This window comes from Pongo pygmaeus, chromosome 18, assembly GCF_028885625.2.
Source record: "Pongo pygmaeus isolate AG05252 chromosome 18, NHGRI_mPonPyg2-v2.0_pri, whole genome shotgun sequence".
In the NCBI taxonomy this organism is placed as follows: Eukaryota; Metazoa; Chordata; class Mammalia; order Primates; family Hominidae; genus Pongo; species Pongo pygmaeus.
The window spans coordinates 24,708,438-24,730,433 of NC_072391.2; the positions used below are offsets into that span (position 1 = coordinate 24,708,438).

A 21,996-nucleotide genomic window follows, 5' to 3' on the forward strand; every position below is an offset into this window, starting at 1 on the left:
CTAACCCTTCCCCATTGCTGAACATCTATATTGTTTCTGGTTTTTAACTTTTCATGTAACATTGTTGAATATCTTTATGCTCTTTCACTTTTTCTGAATTTTAATTCTGTATTTCCTTGAGATTGAGTCTTGGAAATGGAATCATTGGGCTAACGGCCTGCATGAGCCTTTTGGGAGCCAGGCAGATTTCAGGGCTTTATTTGTTGATGTGAGGGTTGATGTGATTAATTTGATTATCCGTGTGAGTGGCTAGGATTTGGATTTCTGCATCCTTCACACTCAGTGTGTTATACATGTATACTTCTCAGGGACTTTCTTTATTAATTCAGTGGTTTCTGCAACAAGACCCCGAGTGCTAGTGCTGACCATTGATTTATAAAGGTAGGGAGAGGTGGAGGAGGGGTGGGGTCTGCCCAATCCTGGGTACTATTAAATCTCTGGGACTCTTTTCTCTAGTATTTAGCCATGAACCTCCCTCCCCATCAGCCAAGGCAGAGGAGTCCGTTGGCCTTGCTACCTTTCATACTCACTCTTTCAGTCTGCTCTGTTCCTTTCCAGGAGGGCAGGGGTTGGGGAAGATTACTGGACACAATAATCTTTTATTCTTGAAACCCTTTTAGTTCAAGTTCTTTAAATAGATATTTTTCTTTTTTTCAAACTCATTTTACTGCCAGAAGTTCTTTAAATATTTAAATGCTGCAGGCAGCAATTGTTTGTGAGAGGAATGATCCCAACTTTGAGCACATCTCGTAATGGAATGGCTTGGATTGCCTCTGCCTGCTCTAGGAAGCCCTTTCAATGAGAGAAAGAAGCTAGAGAAGTTTAAAAGATGCTGTCACTTCATAGAAGACAAAAGTTAATGTGAATTAAATGTTTAGATATATTTTGCCTTGTACTTTGGTTTAAACCATATTTCAATGATGATAACAGTATATTTGGTATCTTACATATTTTAGGTTTCTATTTTATGGGGGCCATGTGTACAAATATTGTGTCTTGTTGGATTTTTGCTTTTGTGGCATTACCAGTTGTGTCTGTGTTCTTTGGTACTGAGTGATGGAATTCTATACTTGTGGACTGGTAGAATGGAAAGGGACGTGGAGGTCATTTAACTTCACAACTCACCTGGTGTTGTAACACCTTTGCCAGCATCCTTGATGTTCACCAGCTCAGCTTTGGTAAAGAATGTGTTTTCCATTTATAACACTATTTCTCAAGAAAATATGGACTGGCTTGTTACATAGTTTCTGGGAAGAAATTGTTGGGAAGAATAAGACAGGGCTACACTTTAGCATCATGTTGCTCTTTATATATAGAATAGATCTTGGAAAATGCCTGGAAACCTCCAACTACCTTAGAGGCAGTACAGTTTGGTGGAAGGAGCTTGGGTTAGAAGCCAGACACATCTTTCTAGCTCTGTGTCCTGGGGCAGGTAACTGTTCACTAATTTGGCTACCATGTTAGTGAGCCAGAAAGTGGTCATGCTGACCTCAAGGAACCCATTACCCAGGATGTGCTCAGATGTTTTCTGTATTATTTCCCCTTTCTCATGCTGAGGCCCTACCACCACTTTTCTAGTATATGAGATGTTTAGAGTCTTAGTTTAGAGAACATTTTAAATATTCTTAGCATTGTTGAATTAAAGATACTCTAAGTTTTTTCTTTTTTTTTTTTAACATCAACTTTTAAGTTCAGGTGTACGTGTTCAGGATGTGCAGGTTGGTTACTTAGGTAAACATGTGCCATGATGGTTTGCCGCACAGATCATCCCGTCACCTAGGTATTAAGCCCAGCATCCATTAAGCTATTCTTCCTGATGCTCTCTCACCCCTCATCCCCGTTTTTAAGTTTTCATTTGGAATGTTTATTTTATTTTTTGAGACAGGGTCTCACTTTGTCACCCAGGCTGGAGTGCAGTGGTGTGATCGTGGCTCACTGCAGCCCCAGCCTCCCGGGCTCAAGATCCTCCTACCTCAGCTTCCCAAGTAGCTGGGACTACAGGTGTGCGCCACCACACTTGCCTAATTTTTAAATTTTTTTGTAGAGTCAGGGCCTACTATGTTGTCCAGACTGGTCTCGAACTCCATATCTCAAGCAGTCCTCTGCCTCAGCCTCGCAAAGTGTTGGGATTATAGGCATAAGCCACCATGCCTGGCCTGGAATGTTTATTTTGATGTAATCTTTATTTTGCACTGTTTCTAGCTATAATCAATGGTATAATGATATAATCGATTGTGTAAGGATTCTAGAACAGTGCCTCTCACACCATCTGTGATGAAGAACTTGGTTTTTTCTACTTTAAAATTTCCAATCCTTTATCAACTAGTGCATTTGTAAAAATACAATAAAAATATCACGGCAGTATCAGATTGCTAAAAAGTTTTTTAAATGCTTTTCTCCTTTTTGGTGCTTCTCTCTTGTGGGCTTGTGTCGGTCCGTGAGCCATAATTCTAGTAGCAATGGCCTAGAGAATACTTCAGAAAATAGTTCTAGGAAGGAAAGCAAGTAGAATTATTTTGTAATTAATGAGTTTGCTGTGCTGCCTCAGTTTCCACACTGTGACTGAGAAGAGACCATTCTGAAGAGGAGCAGGCTGAAAGGAGGCAAGGCTGTTCTGTCTCCTCCTCTTGGGCATGTCCCTCACAGCTCTGTTCCCACTCACCACTCCAGAAGAGCAGCTGCTCCCCAGCTGGGTCATGTGTGCCTCAAGCCTGACCTGACGCCACTGGCCAATTGCTGTTTCCTTAGAGCTCTATTTGCTGCTTACATTTTAAGTTCTTTCCCTTCTGGTTCCGGCAAGTTCTCAGCTGCAAATAACTTCCCTGCCTCCGTTCATAGGTTCTTGTTCTGCTCTCCTTTTGGGGGACTTGTCTGGTGTAGCTCTTTCTCACCTGAGTCCCTTTTATCCCTTAAGTCTCCATACTTGCGGAAATGGTTATGGCCCATTGAAGGAATCACTCCTGGTGCCTTTCAGGACCTTATCTGCCCCATCCCTGGGGCCATCCTGAGTCTGTTCCAGCATTTAGCTAAATATTCTAGCACTCGATTATTCTCACCCCAAATAAATGCATATTTTTAGAAAATGTGATCATAATGTACTTTTCTGGATCAAGCTTATAACACCCTTTGATATATCCTTGCAGGTTGACTGGCTTTGTGAACTCTTAAGTTTTTGTCTGTTCTTGCTGCTACTTGAATGTTCTTTATTTCTAGCTCAGGCTTAGAATTTGGACTGAAAGAAGTCCTCCTGCATTCATGAGCTCATGTGTTCTCAGTCTGCCAGGGAACTTCCATGGAGCCTGGTTTGTGCTCCTCCCTGAGGGAAGCAGGGCAGGATAGGGCTTCAAGTGCAAGCCAAGGACTTGATAAACCTGAAATGAGCTGGGCTCCTGCCTTTCACCAGCTGCACGACCTTGGGCAGCAGGTTAATCTTTTTCAACCTCTGGAAATTGGGAGTAATAAGAGAACAAATCTGAGGATTAAATGAGTTGCTTGGCACATAATAAGTGTTATATATTATATTTATCTGCTATCATATCATTATATTGTTATTTCTATTCATATTATTTGCTATTTCTAATAGACACTAAAATGTTGCAACACACTGAACTCAGGGTTTCTTCACCCTGGCACCGTTAATATTTTGGCCGGACAATTTTGTGTTGCAGGGGGACTGTCCTGTGCATTATAGAATGTTTAGCAGCATCCGTGGCCTCTACCCACTAGATGCCAGTAGCACCTCTCCCTTGAGTTGTGACAATCAAAAACATCTCCATTCATTGCCAAATCCCACTCCCCCCGCCACAGACACAGTTCCCTGGTTGAGACCCATTGGTTTAAATAAGTGTGTGTTTTCTAAGATGAACTGGAACTGCATCTACTTGGAATAGTTTCGAATTTCTCAAGACATTTTGCTCGAGTGTGATATAGAATTTAGAATTTGTTTTAATCTCTTTCTGTGTTGCTACACGCAGCCTTAAAACGTTCTTGAGTTAATTAGATGAGCCAAAGAGATGGTGTCTGTGGGTCTCATGAAGTGGCTGGTGCAGCCTCCCCTGGTGCTGATGGCGGGCTCTCTTTGGCAGCGTACTGTAAGAACTCTGTGGATGGCCTCTGGTACTGCTTCGATGACAGCGATGTGCAGCAGCTGTCAGAAGATGAGGTCTGCACGCAGACAGCATACATCCTCTTCTACCAGAGGCGGACAGCCATCCCGTCATGGTCAGCCAACAGCTCGGTGGCAGGTAAGGTCCACTCTTGTTCTTGTGCCGTATTTTCCAGAGCAGAAGATTGTAATGAATGGTATAGAGGACCTCTCTGGAGGCTCTTATGACTCTGTCAGTTTGATCGGATGAATCCTTACGTTTGCATTTAATCTGGAAACTAAAATGACTGCATTCAAGGAAGTTGGGGAGGAATGTGACAGCAGCTGTGGCCCAGTGCAGTTCACTGGGGAGAGTGGGTTGGACCTGGCACAAAGAAAGCTCATGATGTGTTCTTGTGGATAAATGCATGGGTGAGCTGAAAAGCAGCGTGGCATGCTACCCCCTGTCCTGGGGTTATCCTGGAGCCTGTCCCATCTGGGCCACATAGCAATCATCTATAATACAGGTGTAATAATAATGCCTACCTCATGGGGTCGTCGTAAGCATCCAGTTACGTAAATGTGTGTTAAAACATTTTGTAAAGGGTAAAGGACCATTAGAAATAGTCTGCTTTTCCAGTGAGAAGATTGGCCTCTTCTGTTAGGAGAAGGATTGATGGCTGTGATAATATTAGATGGCTTGGGTTTAGCCGGATGACATCCAGCCTGTTGTGTTTAATAAACGCAGGGACCAGTACCCACACACAATATGAATGCAGCCACACATAATCCAAACAAGTGGACACACGTTTCTGAATGCAGAGTTTGACTTCAAGAGAGCGTGACAGAGGATTGGAATGTGGTAATGTGCAGTCAGGTTAGGGGCTATGAATCCTTGCTTCTCTTGAAGCTTGCAGGGGGTGAGTTCAAAGCAGTGAAAACAAGGCATCTCTCAAGCAGAATGACGCCCTGCTGGGGGCCAAGCCCACCCAGTGTACAGCCATTCACTCACTTAACACAGTGGGAACTCCACTGCTCTTCCACCAGTCTCAGATGTGCTCAGAAATGACACCTTCTTGAGGTCTACTTGAGACAGTCATGCTGCTTCATGTACTCTGTTTCAAGAGCAATTTCTCTTGCCCTAATAAATATTTAAGGGCATCCCTGGAACAGACAGGGCAGATTGACATATAGCTCTGTGTGTGTATATTATTAATATTATGAAAATGGTTACAAATTTCCTTAAAACAGTGAGGCTGAGAGAAAAAGAGTACACTGCCGCATCCTCTCTTCTCTTTGTGTAAGAAATATTACTGCAGTTGCTTAGAACAGTGCTTGGCATGTAGATGCTTAATAAATATTTGTAGAGTGAATGTATGAATGCTTGTCTATTCCATTCTCTTGCCAATTCTTTAGACTCAGACTTACATTATAAAGTATTCATCCCTATCCTTGCATTTTATTACTACAAATTTCATGCGTCTGGAAGTCTGCCTTACATCTTTTCATCTTAACTGGGGCTATTCGGGCAGGCACGACATGACACAGGGTCTGGGAATTGATGCTGACCTCGGGGTGAGGACATCAGCGCCCCCCAGCTCAGCTCGTAGCACCTTCATGAGGGTGTGTGTGGCTCAGGGCTGGCCGAGGGACCCCAACCTGACCTCTATGCCTGTTTTCTTCTCTGCAGGCTCCACGAGTTCTTCCCTGTGTGAACACTGGGTGAGCCGACTCCCGGGCAGCAAGCCAGCCAGTGTGACCTCTGCAGCTTCCTCCAGACGCACCTCCCTGGCATCACTCTCTGAGTCCGTGGAGATGACTGGAGAAAGGAGTGAAGATGATGGTGGGTGTGGGTTTTGGTGACAAATTTCCAGAATGGTAACTCACAGACACAGCAGAGTCCCTTGTGTTTTTCCTAGGAGCTAAGTCCCAAGGAGATGGTAGGAGAACCCAAAGGGAGCTACAGGGAGTGGAGCTATGTAGCTGTGAGTTATGATCCTAAGAAGCATTTTGTATTAACAGAGTCATTTGCTTTTCCTGTGTCCCAGTACTTTCTCCTTCCACTTCATTATTTTCCACTAGTAAGGTCTCTTGTGGAGGCTGGAGCTTTATATACCAATGTATACTTTTTTTTTCCCCCAAAGTGTTTTAAAAAGCAGAATAGCTGGAAGAGGCTCAGAGAGGTTGTGCTTTGCCCGGGCCCTGGTGGGGAGTCGGCTCCAGGCTTGGCACGGAGGCCCCTGGCTCTCTTGGCCCCAGGAGAGCCTCACCTTTCCACCATGCTGCTCCCCGAGGAGGAAGCTGTGGAATGTTCTTTTTAGTACAGAAGCATCTAAAACAAAAACTGTTGTTGCCTTTGCATAGAGATAGTAAAAAGTCTGATAGAAATTGAACTCTTTTTTTTTTTTCTTTTTAAACTTTCACTTTCTGCTTGGGTAATGGCAGGATAGACCTTAGTTTTGACAGGGACCCAGGTGGTGTGGGAAGGACCAGGCAGCCACAGTACTGGGAGCTGGAAGGAGGAGTGAGTGCAGCTTCTATAATGAGCACACTGACTCAATCTGCCAACAAGTCTCAGTCTGCAGCCAGCATTTCGATCACTGTAATTCTGAGAAAATGAAATAGAGTTAAAATTGCAGTAGTCTGGAAGAAGAATGCCAGGTGAAGAGAGCTGCACCATAGCTCTAGCTCTGCCACCTCTTCTGGCTTGTTGCCTCTTCCTCTTTATTTGTAAAATAAAAACATTGGACTGCAATTCCTAAGCTCCTTCCGGCTCCTCACATCTTATGGAAAACTGAGTGGTGAACCTTTGCTTGTTCAGGCAGAGGTTATTTTCAGTACTGCCTTTAAACTTAGAATTCACTGTCATTTTAACGATAAGCCTCAATAAGGTTTGCCTCAATCTATTTTTAAGCAGTGCAGTTGGTGAAATCAATATCCTTTTAAGCATCATCATTGTATAATGGTGCTGGGTGGTGCCCACAGAATAGAGCCTATTTCTTAAGCTCTATAAAGACAGAATTTTGTAAATATCACAACTGTAGTATCATTGTGTAGAAAATTTAATTTAGAATATTTTCTTAGGATGTTTTGAGCCACACCAAATAGGAGTATGTGGTTCTGATTATGAGTTTTTGTTTTTTTTTTTTTTTAAACGGGGTCTCTCTATGTCGCCCAGGCTGGAGTGTAGTGGCGTGATCTCGGCTCACTGCAAGCTCCGCCTCCCGGGTTCATGCTGTTCTCCTGCCTCAGCCTCCCCAGCAGCTGGGACTACAGGCACCTGCCACCAAGCCTGGCTAAATTTTTGGATTTTTAGTAGAGACGGGGTTTCGCCATGTTAGCCAGAATGGTCTCGATCTCCTGACATCGTGATCCACTCACCTCGGCCTCCCAAAGTGCTGGGATTACAGGCGTGAGCCACCACACCTGGCCTCTGATTATGAATATTTTTTTGGAAGTTTTAAGTCACTGGAAATAGGAGTATATGATATCCAAGTCTTTTTAGCTCTTTGCGTTGATCCACATCTGTAGTCAACGACAGGCCAGCTTACATGTGGAATTGAGTGGTGTGGGGGGTCAAGGGGTTCTGGGTTCTGGTATTAGCTCTTCCTTTAATGAGTTGTGTAATCTTGGTCAAGGACTTCATTTCTGTGAGCCCCAGATCACCTTCAGGAAGGTAATGAAGCTGGGTCAATAGCTCACAGCATCTATGGAGTGCCAGGTGCTCTGTTGGGCACAGGACTTGTAAGATTGTGTTTAATCGTCACACTTGCCCTGTGAGTTAGACCAGAGGTCAGCAAACTGTAGCCCCATAGGCCAAATACAGCCCACTGCCTTTCTTTGTAAAGATTTTTGGAACGCAGTCAGACACGTTTTCTTACGTGTCACCTGTGGCTGCTTTCATGCAGCAGTGGTGGAGTTGAATGTTTGGCCTGCAAAGCCTAACATCTGCTGTCTAGGCCTTCACAGGAAAAGTTATACCGAGCCCTGATGTAGGGCAAGGAGGCGAATAGAAGTTTGCTGTGTTAGAATGATCCTGAGTTAGAATATCCCTATTTTATACATAAGGAAACTGGGCTCAGAAAAGTCAAAGCCACACAGGGACTCCCTGATCCCAGATGGGCTGGCTCTGAAGGTCATGCTCCTTTCATCCCATGAGGCTTACCTTTGTTTCACCTTCAGTGTCTGACAGTGTTGTTAGAATGTCTTCATTGGCTTAGCTTAACAGTATTCTCTTTACTGTGTTCAGGAGGCTTTTCAACTCGACCATTTGTGAGAAGTGTCCAGCGTCAGAGTTTGTCATCCAGATCTTCTGTCACCAGCCCCTTGGCCGTCAATGAAAATTGCATGAGACCTTCATGGTCCCTGTCCGCTAAGCTGCAGATGCGCTCCAATTCTCCATCCCGATTTTCAGGGGATTCGCCAATTCACAGCTCTGCTTCCACCTTGGAGAAGATTGGGGAGGCAGCGGATGACAAGGTCTCTGTCTCTTGCTTTGGTAGCTTGCGGAACCTTTCTAGCAGTTACCAGGAAGCAAGCGACAGTCATAGTCGCCGTGAGCACAAGGCTGTGGGCCGGGCCCCTCTGGCTGTCATGGAAGGTGTGTTCAAAGATGAATCGGACACCCGCAGATTGAACTCCAGTGTCGTAGATACACAGAGCAAACATTCAGCACAAGGGGACCGCCTGCCCCCGCTCTCTGGTCCATTTGATAACAATAATCAGATCGCTTATGTGGATCAGAGCGACTCCGTAGACAGCTCTCCAGTCAAAGAGGTGAAACCCCCCAGCCACCCAGGCTCACTCGCAAAGAAACCAGAGAGCACAACTAAGAGATCCCCCAATTCCAAAGGCACTTCTGAGCCAGAGAAAAGCTTGCGGAAGGGGAGACCGGCCTTGGCAAGCCAGGAGTCTTCCCTTTCAAGTACATCCCCTTCTTCTCCTCTTCCTGTAAAAGTCTCTCTAAAGCCCTCCCGCTCCCGCAGCAAAGCAGATTCTTCTTCCAGGGGCAGTGGACGGCATTCATCCCCTGGCCCTGCCCAACCCAAAAAGGAGTCATCCCCGAAATCTCAGGACTCCATGTCATCTCCTTCGCCACAGAAGCAGAAGTCAGCATCGGCCCTCACCTACACTGCTTCCTCCACATCTGCCAAAAAGGCCTCGGGCCCTGCCACAAGGAGCCCTTTCCCACCTGGGAAGAGCAGGACTTCAGACCGGAGCTTGAGTAGAGAGGGCTCCAGGCAAAGCTTGGGTTCTGACAGAGCCAGCGCCACCTCCACCTCCAAACCCAACTCCCCTCGGGTGAGCCAGGCCCGAGCAGGGGAGGGCAGGGGGGCCGGGAAGCACGTGCGGAGCTCCTCCATGGCCAGCCTGCGCTCCCCCAGCACAAGCATCAAGTCTGGTTTGAAGAGGGACAGCAAGTCTGAGGACAAGGGGCTGTCCTTCTTCAAATCAGCCTTGAGACAGAAGGAAACCCGGCGCTCGACGGATCTTGGCAAGACAGCCTTGCTCTCTAAAAAGGCTGGTGGGAGCTCTGTTAAGTCCGTCTGTAAGAACACCGGGGACGACAAGGCAGAGAAAGGCCACCAGCCTCTAGCTTCCCAGCAGCCAAATGCAAATACAACGGGAAAAGAGCAGCTTGTCTCCAAGGACCCTGCTTCTGCCAAACATTCCCTGCTGTCCGCTCGCAAATCCAAGTCTTCCCAACTAGACTCTGGAGTTCCCTCATCTCTGGGTGGCAGGCAGTCTGCAGAGAAATCCTCAAAAAAGTTATCTTCTAGCATGCAAACCTCTGCACGGCCTTCTCATAAACCTCAGTGATATTTCTGCAATCAAAGTGTTTTATCTGTAAAGATGTTTATTTATTTAGAACCCCTGCCCTCCCACCAAAGCCTCCTGTGCTTTTGTTTTGTACTTTTTTGAGTCACGTGCCCGACTGTGTGTGTCTGTGTGTGTGAGTGTGTGCGTGTGTGTGTCTAATTCAATTGCAAATTGTTCAAAGCGTCGCCTTATTCTGCCATTGAACCAAATAACAGCCATAGGCAAAACATTGACACCAAGCTAACTGGAATAATTGTAGACGATACCCAGGACGGTCCCTTTAGCAATTGTACATATTTCTTTCTAGAGAACTCTAATGACTTTCTTTGGATATGAGAGTTTTGAAACCTGTGAACCAGTAAAGCTACCATTAGCGCGTAGAAGGAGGAAGGAGCTGACTCGTGTTTCTTCTGAGCAGGACTTGTCCTTACTGTGGATTGGGGGTGGCACCAGGAGCTCTAAAAACTGTGACTCTAACAATGAAACAAATTGAGGGAAAAACTCTTGCTTTCTGCACTTTCGCCCCATCTACCAGTCTTTGTAAAGGGCAATATTTTAACACTAATGTTTCTCAGGTATATACTCAGCTAGTATAGGATGGATGCACACCAGTAAATGGATTAAAGAGGAAGGTGCCATGTGGGTGACTGTGTCATTTCTCCTACTGCCACAGATAGACGTTTTTGAGGTAGAAATGAAGCCTTTCACCACCTTCATATTCTGTGGCGACGTGTGCACCAAAACCTGTCTTGACTCTTGGGATAGGTCCTAAGAGGTGGCAGATTGGATAGCCAGAAAGCCAGTCACTCATTTAATTTTTTTTCCTTCTGAAATTACTAGCTAAGGCTATTGGAATTTTGCACTGTAGTAGAGCAGTTAACACCTTTGACAGATTCCTGGAAAAAACTTCTAGATTCTAAACTGGGTGAAAGACTGGACATCATTTTCCTTGTCAGGTGTTGCATTTTTCCGTTAGAGGTGGGAAGCTCCACGATGCCGTGTCTGTGGGCTCATGTTCCCTCATCTTGTAGCTTGGAGAGGAAAGAAGTTGCCTTCTGCCAAAAGCCAATGGTGGTATGTTGAAGCGTTGTGTGATCAAGTATTACATATGCACTTCAGATCCTGTCTGTCAGTCTCTGTTAGGGCTGCCTTTCAGTAACTCATTTATTATTTCTTCTTTGTTCTTAAGATTTCATCTCATGCCCAGAACTCACAAGCAGGCTTTGGAGTGTGTTCCATCTGGCCGTGTCAGTGCAAATTGCATTTCTTACAAAGGAGAACCTCACAAAAAAAACCTCACAGATAAGCAAAATATATAGTTTTGCAGGCTTTTTCAAGGTCTCCTGGCAATACTTTCCTGCTCAATTTTTAGCTTTTCTTTTTTTTTTTTAAATGTCAAGAGAGAGAGGGTCTTGATTCTCTCTGAACAGCATTTGTCACTTTGGCAGTAAATACAGCATGCTAAGTTTATGTGCTTTTAAATATTAGTGTTTTTCGTCAGACTCTTCAAGTTCTTCTTGAACCCTTGATGCACAGATCCGTATATAACCTCCCTTTTCAGTATTGCTGTGTGTGAATTAACTACAACATATATGCATGCATAGCTGTGAATTCTGCACTACCTTTTTTTTTCTTCCCCCCAAGAATATCTCTTGGGAAAAGTTTTTAGTAGGTTACTTAACTTTATTTTGCTGCTAATTTGCGCATTAGCTGGTAACTTGCAAGTCTGGAGGCCACTTAACGTTGAGGGTAGCTGGAATTTTAGACCCTTGGCAGTATTTAAGATTTAGACGTTTAGCCTTGTGAAAGTTACCACAGTGCTCCATGTGATTCAGTGACCGTGAGCCTGTTGTCCATTGCACTCAGCCCTGTACTCACCTCTTCACTCGGTGTCCTGGTTTTACTGTTCAGATTTTGGTGGGTTCTCAAAGCAGCACCACTCTCATCTCCTCAGTACATCTGCGGCAACTGGCTGCCTTAGATGCTGTCATTGCTTTCAGCCCAGCACATCACAGCCCCATCAGTGTGTAGCCACCGCTCTCGTTTTTCTGTATCGCTTTTATCTCCTGAAAAAGATGCACCAAATAAGAGATCATCTATATAAGGAATTGAATGTCTAACTCAAACCTCTCATTTTTGTTTAATAGGTAGATCTCATTTGAAGTCTCCTGTCTGAATCTCTGAAACAATTATAATTTGATTAGACAAAAGTTTTTTAATAACACTTCTTTTTTGCTGTAATCAAGCATGAATAGAAACTAGTTTAATTTTCACAGTGGTAAATATTTTTATTCTTGAGTTATCTAGGAATGGGTTTTCCACGATGTCTAGTGACTTAAAAAAAAAAGGAAAAAAGTTTCTACAAATCCCTTTGGTTTTCTATGGGATCTGGAATAAAATGTCAGTGTCTATACACTGTATGTCATGGAGTTTAGTCCTTGTTTCAGGTTTAATAGAAAAAATCAGGAAGTATCATGGCATTGTCTAGACATCATGAAGCTATTTTATTTCCATGGTTGGTAAACAGTGAAAATTTCATTATCTCCAACAACTAGGTACAACTTTAGGCCACAGGAAAGGTTATTTGGCCCAAAAGTTTGGAGGTGCTCCTTGGGGTGGAAAGTATCTTGTGGGAAAATAGTTACTTGATTCAATTTAGTTCATTGGTAGGGTTGGGGACTTGGTGTTGGTTTCTTTCTTTCTTTTTTTTTTTTAATTTTCCCAACAATATTTAGCACAATGAGCGTGTATGTGCTTTGGGGTTAAAAATTATCTGCTAGGGATGATAGGCCTGGGTTTCTGGTTGACATCTAGATGGGCCTGATTAGAGCAGTCATCTCCTGGTAGGCACAAAATAATCACCAACAGTAATGTTGTATCTGTAATGTTTGTTTGCTTTTTAAAAAAAGTTTTATTCTTGATTTCTTGTAAACATCCATTGCACTGAGGCCATATCATTCCTTAAAACAGCCCTACATCTTGCCTTGGTAATCCCTTAGATAATGGGGAAACTCAAACCATTAGGCTCCAGTCATCTTAGACCATTTCCCATCTGTTTTGTATTTTCTCATTCTGAAAGCAGCTGAACTGAAAGTAAGTAATAATATGCTGGACCAGTGGAAACGGATGTGGGAGTATTTGTGGTGTGCTAAAATACTGTAATTATCTGTGAGGCTGCCTAACACGCTTTTGCAATCTTGTTTTCATCATTCATTCTGCAAACATTTGTGGAGGGCCTGCTTTGAGCACAGAGGCAAAACTGAAAGCTTCAGGGATTTGCTGTAGCTGAGGAACCCTGGGAGCACAGCCCATCAAGCAAGGGATGTGATGGTGTCCTAAATGGAGTGACAGTTCTCCTGGGAAAAGAGATCACATGGATTCCGGTCAAATCGGCTAAGGCTTGTGGTTCTCTTGAGCAAGTCTGTTCCGTCTGGAAACCAAAAGTGCCCTTCATCTTTAGAGACATTTTACTCTTCCATCCACCTTTTCAGACTGAGCTGTCTCTACTATTTAGGGGTTGAAAATCCATTACACAGTCACTTTACGTTAACATTGGGTCATCTATGTTTGTATGAGACGGATGTGGGATTTGAGGGGGACATTGTCATTCCTCTAAAATAACTACCATGAAAAAAAATAGCAACAGTATGTAAAGGGACCAAGAGTGGCAGCCTTTAGGGAAAATGGAGCAGAGAAGAGCTGCGAACAAAGCTCATTTATTTGAAATAAACATGCTTTATTTCACATAGAGGGGCATCAGACGTTACATTTCATTTGGACAAATTACTGAACAGCCGAAGTGATTGTTTCCTATGTAGGTTATTATAATTATTGAATACAAAGATAACTAGTGTTTCTGGGTTGGATTTTTGAAATAGTATGCAAATCATAAGCACAGTTTCAATAAAACACGTATTCTGGAGGTGCGTGGAACTTTGTATTATTTGTAGTTGAGAAAGGCAAACTTTGCTGGCAAACCAGTACCTATCATAAACGAACACAAAAAGTAGCTGTTACTGTGCAGGCTGTCTTTAACTTTCATTTCATAAAGGGTACATTATTGTTAAACTCTACTACATGGTTTGGGGAGAAATCCAGTGCTTTTATTTAAATGAACACTGTCTCACACTGCCTTTTGATCAACTTTCAAAGTATTTTGCAGATGCATTTTGAGCATGACCATTTTTTTTCCCCAAGTAAAAACAATTGTGCGTGGCCTCCGTTTAATCAGAAAGCATGCTCGTACTGCCTATGCAAGCAAACAATAAAACATATAGACATGAAATGTTAAGTCTTAAAGAAAAAAAGGCAGCAATTATGGAGCTCTTTTTAAATTTGTGATTTTCAAAATATGGCTTACTCATTGTGAGGAAGAGCATGAATGTGATTTCTTGTTTTGCTCTGCATATATTTCTCTGCTGTTTTTCTGATCATTGGCGAGATTGTAAAGTGTTTTGCAAGCAGAAGTGGAATTGGATATGTTGAACACATCATTGGTGTACATACTGTATTTAGCCTGAAGACTAAAGTGTTTTGTTCTAAAAATAACCTGCCATTTTCTATAGATTTTAATTTTTTATATCTTCAAGGGTTCTATTGTGGTCACAAGGAAAGAATGTGGCTTCTAATAGTGCTAAGAATTTAAAGATGCTTTTGTAGAGACTTAGAGCTATTTTGAAAAGCTTTGGGGCTTCCCAGCCACTGATCACAATTAGACTAAGCCCATGGAATCTCTGGGAGTGTTGTGCAGTGGATTCGGTTCTAGATCCATCTTACATTTGTTTAAATCTAGTGTTTCCCAATTTTTGGGAGAAGGGGTGCACAGCAGATTTGAGAGGCTTTTTTGAATCTCACACATGTATTTTCCTCAAGATTCTTTTAAGCCTCTTCTGAATGACTTGTCTGAGATAGTGAAGACCCACATTGACTAGAATCAGCTGGGGAACTTTTAGAAATACAGTGCCTGGGTCCCAGTCCCTAGCTTTTGATCTAATTCATGTAGGGGTGGGATCCAGGAATTACCATGTATTTTAAAAGTTTCTGGGTGTTTCTAATCTGCAGTCAGATTGAGAACCACTATGATATGTCATCCCTTTACTGAGAATTACGGCGAGAATCACTGCCATTTGAATTACTCAGGAGTGACTGATTCCTCAGTTGTGTAGGAGAGGCAAAAAAATAAGAATGAAAAGAATTGAGAGATACTGATGCTCCCATTTGAAATACAAGGGCCCTTCTGATTCAAGGCCCAGTTTGGGAGCTTGGAGCATGTTATGAATGGCCTAGCACTCGCCAGTCTGGTGGGAATTGGTGGTCTTAGTTGCTGGAGCAGGCTGAGTGTCCCCGTGGGGTTTGCATCCGTCCCCAGAGCCTTTTCCCCAGACCCGTGGGGGACTAGGGAAGTCACTCTGAGCTAGAAATTGTCGAAGAAGAAAAGAAACAACCTTCCTAGCCTTGGAAAGCCTGTCCCTGCTTTTGATAGAATTATTGCCTTTTTGTAGGAATTACAGTAGCAAACCCCAGGCTGCCGCTGAATTTCCTACTTTTGCTCATTCTCTAGGATAGTTCTTACCCAGAATGTGGTTACAGGAATTCTTTTTTTAGTTTGAAAATGAATGAGAAACATTTTATTTGGTGTCTTTTTAGGAAAACAACAACAACAAAAAAAAAAACCTTGTTGCTATCTTTTCTTGTTTTTGTTTTGTTTTGTTTTTTGTTTGTTTTACCACTAAGTAATACACATCCCAGAATTTGGCACTCTGTGTTAACTGTGGAGGCAAATAAAATTTAGTTTTAATCTGTGGTGAGCTGAATGCACTACAACACCTTCGAAGTAATCTGATGGTTTCATTCTGTCGAGCCTCGCTGCCTACAAAACACCACAATTTACCTGGTGTTTTCAACATTTTAAGGAATAAAGATACAAGTAAACATGCAAGTTGGAAATGTTTCTTTAGAAAGGCCATCCAGAATAGTGATATCTGTTGCAGTCATCCAAATGCAATATGAAATTTCCTAGGTGCTATTATAAACGGTGTGGTGTCATACCAAATGCAAAAGCAGTTGCAGTATTTCCAAAGTTGGAGTTCTCTTTGTAGGCCTTTCAAATACGTGTTTGCGTTCCATAGAGGTCTGCTCACCAACTGTGCCTCTCACCACTGGTTAAAATTGAATTTAAGCCCCGTTGACATAAATCGTTTCTTGATTGAACTCTTCAGTTTTTACACTGGAATTTCTATAGTTGTCTTAAAAGCTGCATGTCACATCACTGTACACAAAGTGCTTTGGTATTACTCATGCACCGTGGATAGTGATTTCTGTGTCGTTTTCATTTTCAGTTGTACAGTAATATGGAAGGCAGGATGTCTTTCCTAGAGGCTGGAAGAAAAGTGTATCGTACATTTTAAATTTATTTTAGAACAAGTGCATGAGATGTGTCACTGATTTCTGTTATTTATTTGTATGTTTTGTTATTCAAAGTGTATGCACTTTTAAGAAGCAGAATTTATATTTTTATGTTTGAAACATTTTATTTCTGAAACAGCATTGATTATAGAGTATACAGTTGGAATTAAGAGAAAAGTGGAAAATGTAACAAAATATAATAAATTTATTACATGATGTCCTCTTCAAGCCACATTTCTCCTTTCTCCCCCTTGCCAACTGATATCTTTTTGGTGTTGACTATAATAATAATTGTACTGCATCAGTCTTTACAAAATGCCTTAAAATTGCAGTGTTTAAAACACAAGTTACAGGAAGATGTATACATATGTTTTCTGTGTAAAAGTTTAAAACAAAAAGTCACATCCATGCTTGTATAATTTTCACAATCAGGGATGGTTCTTCCCATTTCCTCCATGACAGATCAGAGACAGTTTGTCCTGGGCCATGGAACTGGACAAAAAACTCACATTCCGGTTCAATCCAACAGATTTTCAACATTTCGCATTATTTTCCCCCTTTTACCAAACTTTTATGATGGGAAGAAAGAGCAGTATAAAAGAGACCATTCTTCCTGGGCTGTCTCATACCCTAGATATTTAATATTTTTGATACAACATTTTTCCAGCTGTCTTTCCCACCGTTCAGGACAGAACTCCCTGTTGAGGATGTCACATCACCTATGGCCACGTGGGGGCACTAAAGATCTCTATTATGCATTTTAAAAGTCCAGCCTGCAGGTGGTTAGCCTCTGAGTGTGGAAATGTTTATTCAGTATGAGTTGGGGAGTACGGTATCAGTGAACAGGGATTTCTGTTTAGGGGAGTGCCACCAGCCATCATTTGTTCCCAGAAAGTGTTGAATACAGATCAGGACAGATCTTGTTTTCCTAAAGCACAGCATTATGGTTTAGGGTTGGGGTGGGGGGAGTTGATGTTCCTGACAAGTGTGAACCACATGCCGTGCTAGGTACAGCACTTCTAAAGCTCTCTAATTTGAAATGGTAAGATTTCGCTTAGGTTCTGTTAGAGAGTTTAACCATGTAGTACGCTGATTATTCAAGAGGCTTCATTATGCCACAAAGTGTTCACATGTCATAAAATATGTAGATTTAATAGTTATGCAGATATTTAAGCATCATTTTGCCTGTCTCCTTAGGATTTGGAAGATTATCTTTCAATACTTGAATGGTCAACGTCTCTCTGAATACTTTTCGGGTCCATGTAAATCTTCCTGAAGAAGGCAAAGGTGTGATAACACCCCTTGCCCAGAGCTGCATGTTCCTGTGTGTTAAACTGCCCCGTGGGTGATTCTAGGCCACTCTGACTCCGTGGGATGTAGCTTGAGGTCCTCCGCCGCCCCAGTATCCCCTTTCTCTCTCCCAGCTGGGTTCTGTGTCATATGTTCTAATTCTGTGTAACCTAACATAACATGTTGAACGGTTAATCACTTCGATATACTAATACATTCACTTTCCATTGCTCTTCACTCCTTCCTGGGTTCTCCCAGATGGATGCTTCAGGTTTCCTCTCTGTGACCCTGTTCCTTTCTCAGGCTTCTCCACGAGAGTCATCTGGCAGATTTCACCTTGCTGGGTGGGTTGGGTCTACCTTCTGCAAACCCCTCTGGAATTCGGTCTTGGTTTGGTCTGGTGTTAGCTACGTTTTTCACCCCCTGCCAACACCTGCTATACACAGAGGACAGGGCTGTCCTCTCCCTTGGTGGTGCATTTTTGCATTATGCCATGTAACCCAGTGGCCTTGCACCCGTTTCTTAGAGCTTTCAGGGATTTGATATCAGTTTGGCTTGCTCTTTGGATGTCTTAACAGCTCCATTTTTCTTGTGAAACGTGAGAAGATGGTGCAAATGAGACTGCAGTGCCTAGTTGGAATCAGGCCTCCCTGCCCCCGGTGGGGTCTCAGGGATCTTGCATCCAGCACACCACCCCTGTGCCTTCCCTTTGTTTAGGAGGACTCCAGAGAGGCCCACAGTGCACAGATCCAGTTCCAGAGACACAGGGAAAAGGGTGTAATACGTCTTTCCTCTCCAAGATTGTGGAGTGGACAGTGTGTGGGGATTGTGCAGTGGGGACTGAGGATGAATGGCACCAGCCTCAGGGTTCCAAGTCCACAAAAGTTGTGAGGAAGGTGCCCTTTACTGTTTCACTCAGAATCGGAGTCCAGGTTCCTTCATTTAGCAATGTCTTCTGTGTGCCCAGCTGCTGGGGATATGACCATACTTGGAGGGGCTCACTGGCCAGTCAGGAGGTCAGGTTGGCCAATAGATAACGTTTCAGCAAGTTTGCCACTTATTCCCTGCTCTTTCTCAAGGCATCGTCCCTAGAATGCTCTTCTCCGAGATGCCCTCCCGGCTCATTCCCTCATCTCCTCCACATCTTTACTCACGTATCACCTTATTGAGGCCTTCCCTTACTACCCTTTTAGAACACTGCAACCTGCTTCACACACCCTCTGTACTCCCTATTTTATTTTCTGCATATCACTTATCACAACTACCATAGGGCATATGTGAGCTGATGGGTGAGCTTACATGAGAGCAGGGAGGTTTGCCTGTTCTATTCACTGCTCTTTTTCTCAGCATCTAAGAGGGTGCCAAGCTTATAGCAGTTACTTAGTAAATACATACTAGCTGAAATAGTAATCTGCCTGAGTCTTTCTATCCAGAAGATGGAGGATACTGGTACTTGCATCATAGAGTGGTGAGAGTTAGATGGGAATGATGCCTATAAAGCCTTCAGCACGGTGCCTGGCACAGAGAAAGCGCTGGCTGAATGGAGCCATTTGTAATGATAACAATAGTGATGAGGAGGAGGGGCCGACCCTCCTGGGGTCAGAGGAGGGGGCAGTGGGCGATAACTCACTTTCCAGGCAGGGGAAACTGCTTGCACTCTCTGGAAACCCTGAGTCCAGTCTTCCTGGAATGTAGGGCAGGAAAGCAGGAAGCGTTGGACGAAGGGGGCGGGAGATCCCACCTAGAGGGACCTTTTATGAACTGCTCCATTTGTCCTGTAGTAAATGAAAATCCAGGAAGAGATTTTAATTTAGGGGAGAGGAGATCCAGTTTGCGCCTTCGCATGGTCACCATGACAAGATGTGTCATGAGAGAGCCGGTTAAGAGCTGGTTGCAAGAGTCTGGGTAGAGTGTGTGGAAGGGCTGACTGAAAGCAGTGCTAGGTGGCTGGAGAACAGGGAGACACTTGGAAAGGCACCGTGCTCAGGGTCCAGGAGCAGGCTGCGGGTTCGAATCCTGGTACCACGACTTGCTAGCTGGACAATCTTGGGCGGATTACTCAACAGCTCAAATTCTTCACACCTGTAAAATGTGGATAACAGTGTCTACATGATCATCACGAGGCTTAACTGGAGTGCCTGGTTTATGTACATTTAATATAATCACTAATGTATTTGGTTTTTTGGTACTATCTTAACTGTTTCTTGGATATTTGTCCTGCTTATTTTATATTTATTCTTCTTGCTTTTCTTTGAGATGTATCAAGCATTTTTTTAAATTTTTAAAATTTTTCTTAACCCACAGAACAAAGCATTTTTTATTCTAATTTTTCTCCTCAGTTTGTTATTTTTTTACTCTCTTTTTGTGGTTATCCTTGTAATTTCAACATGCACTTTTGATTTATCGGATTCTAAGAAAAGGGCCAGACACGGTGGCTCATGTCTGTAATCCCAGCACTTTGGGAGGCTGAGGCAGGTGGATCACCTGAGGTCAGGAGTTCAAGACCAGCCTGACCAACATGGTAAAACCCAGTCTCTACTAAAAATACAAAAATTAGCCAGGTGTGGTGGCGGGCGCCTGTAATCCCAGCTACTCGGGAGTCTGAGGCAGGAGAATCGCTTGAACCCAGGAGGCGGAGGTTGCAGTGAGCCGAGATCATGCCACTGCACTCCAGCCTGAGTGACAGAGCAATACTCTGTTCTCTCCCCCATCCCGCCTTCAAAAAAAAAAAAAAAGATTCTAGGAAAAATTTGTATTTGTTTATCCCTTGAAGGGCTTATTTAGGACACTAATTCCATTTACCCATTTCCACCACTTGCTATTTTTGTCTTGCATTCTAATTCTATGCACATCATCTAACCTAACTTTATTAGTAATCCTGAGTAGTCAATATTCACTCAGATTTACTGATATATTTACTTTCCATTGCTCATCACTCCTTCAATCCAGTGTTTGATTGCTTCTGCCTGAGATCATTCTCCTTCAGCCTGAAGAACTCCCTTATTTCTTTTTAAGCCTGTGTCAGCGATGCATTCTCTCAGTTTTATTGGATTGGAAATGCCTTTATTTGGTCTTCTTGAAGGGCATTTTCACTGGGAATAAAATCCTAGGTTGGAAACTACTTTCTTTCATTTTCATTCCATGGCCTTCTGCCTTTCACTGTTTATGTTCATAAGTCAGCTATCAGTCTTATTGCTGTTACTTTGAAGATATGTGTGGTTTGGTTTTTGTTTTTTTTTTTTCTGACTGCTTTGAAGATGCTTCTCTGGTTTCCATCAGTTTTATTAGGATGGAGTTTTGTTTTGTTTTTATCCTTCACTTCATAAATCAGACTTGGAAACTTCTCAGGTGTTATTGCTTTAAATATTGCTTCTGACCCATTTTTTTTTTTTTTGCCCTCTCCTAAGACTCCAATTTCATGTATCTTAGACTTCCACCATGTCTCAAATATTCCTTTCACTCTTTTTTGTATTTCCTATTCTTTTTGATCCCCATACCGCAGTCTGGATAGTTTCTACTGAATGAATCTTTTCACTTCTGTCTAATCTTGCCAGATTAAATAAAGGACATCTCATTAAAGTTGAATTTTAGATAAATTGTGAATAATTTTTTAGTGCATGTCCAAAATTTTGAATGAGCATACTTATATGAAAAATTGTTTGTTGTTAATCTAAAATTCTAATTTAACTGGACATCTGTTTTTATTTGCCAGTTCTGTCCATCTTAGCTAAATCTAATCTGCTATTAAACCCACCTAATTGTATTCTTAATTTTGGTTATGGTGTTTTCAATTCTAGAATTTGCATTAGCTCTTCAGAGACTCTAGGTCTCTGGTTAAATTCTTCATTTGATTGTCTATTTTCTTAAACATATTAGTTATTTTAAAGGTTGGATCTGATAACACTAGTATCTAGTCACATGTGGACTTCTTTCTATTGTCTGTTTTTTTTCTTTTGTTCTACTTCTTGGTGTGCTTTTTGATTAATGCTAGGCAGTGTGTGGGAAAAAATGTGTAGGCTCTGGCTGATGATATTTGCCTCCAGAGAGAATTCATCCTATTTCCTGGTCGGCAGCTAGGGACTGAGTGGACTCAAAGTTGGGTTGTAGTTGTTCCAAGACTCTGCTGCCCTCAGGTCATCTTATATAAGAATGAGCATTAATTTAATCATTCAACACATATTTGTGGATCACCTGCTATGCCAAGCACTGGCCTGGGCATGGGTTACATCAGCACACCAGACAGGAAAAAAAACCCTTCCTCATGTGGAGTTCACCTGTCCAGAAATTAATAATAATTAATAATAATAATTGACCTTAGCTGGGACCAGCTTCCAGAAGGAACAGAAATGTGGAGGTAAGTTGGTATTAAAACAATGTGGAGATACACACCAAAACAT

The 21,996-nt window shown here is 42.8% G+C and overlaps 1 protein-coding gene across 5 annotated transcripts in view; it reads left to right on the plus strand.

Moving 5' to 3' along the window:
• USP31 (ubiquitin specific peptidase 31) overlaps positions 1-16,529 on the plus strand; it is a 90,217-nt gene extending 73,688 nt beyond the window's left edge. For all 5 annotated transcript variants that reach the window (XM_054455610.2, XM_063654631.1, XM_063654633.1 and 2 more), the window contains 3 exons: positions 4,086-4,244; positions 5,775-5,927; positions 8,334-16,529. In XM_054455610.2, the coding sequence (XP_054311585.2) occupies positions 4,086-4,244; positions 5,775-5,927; positions 8,334-9,904 (1,883 nt within the window). In that variant the 3' untranslated portion in view covers positions 9,905-16,529. The remainder of the gene's footprint in view (positions 1-4,085; positions 4,245-5,774; positions 5,928-8,333) is intronic.
• The last annotated feature ends 5,467 nt before the right edge of the window (positions 16,530-21,996 follow it).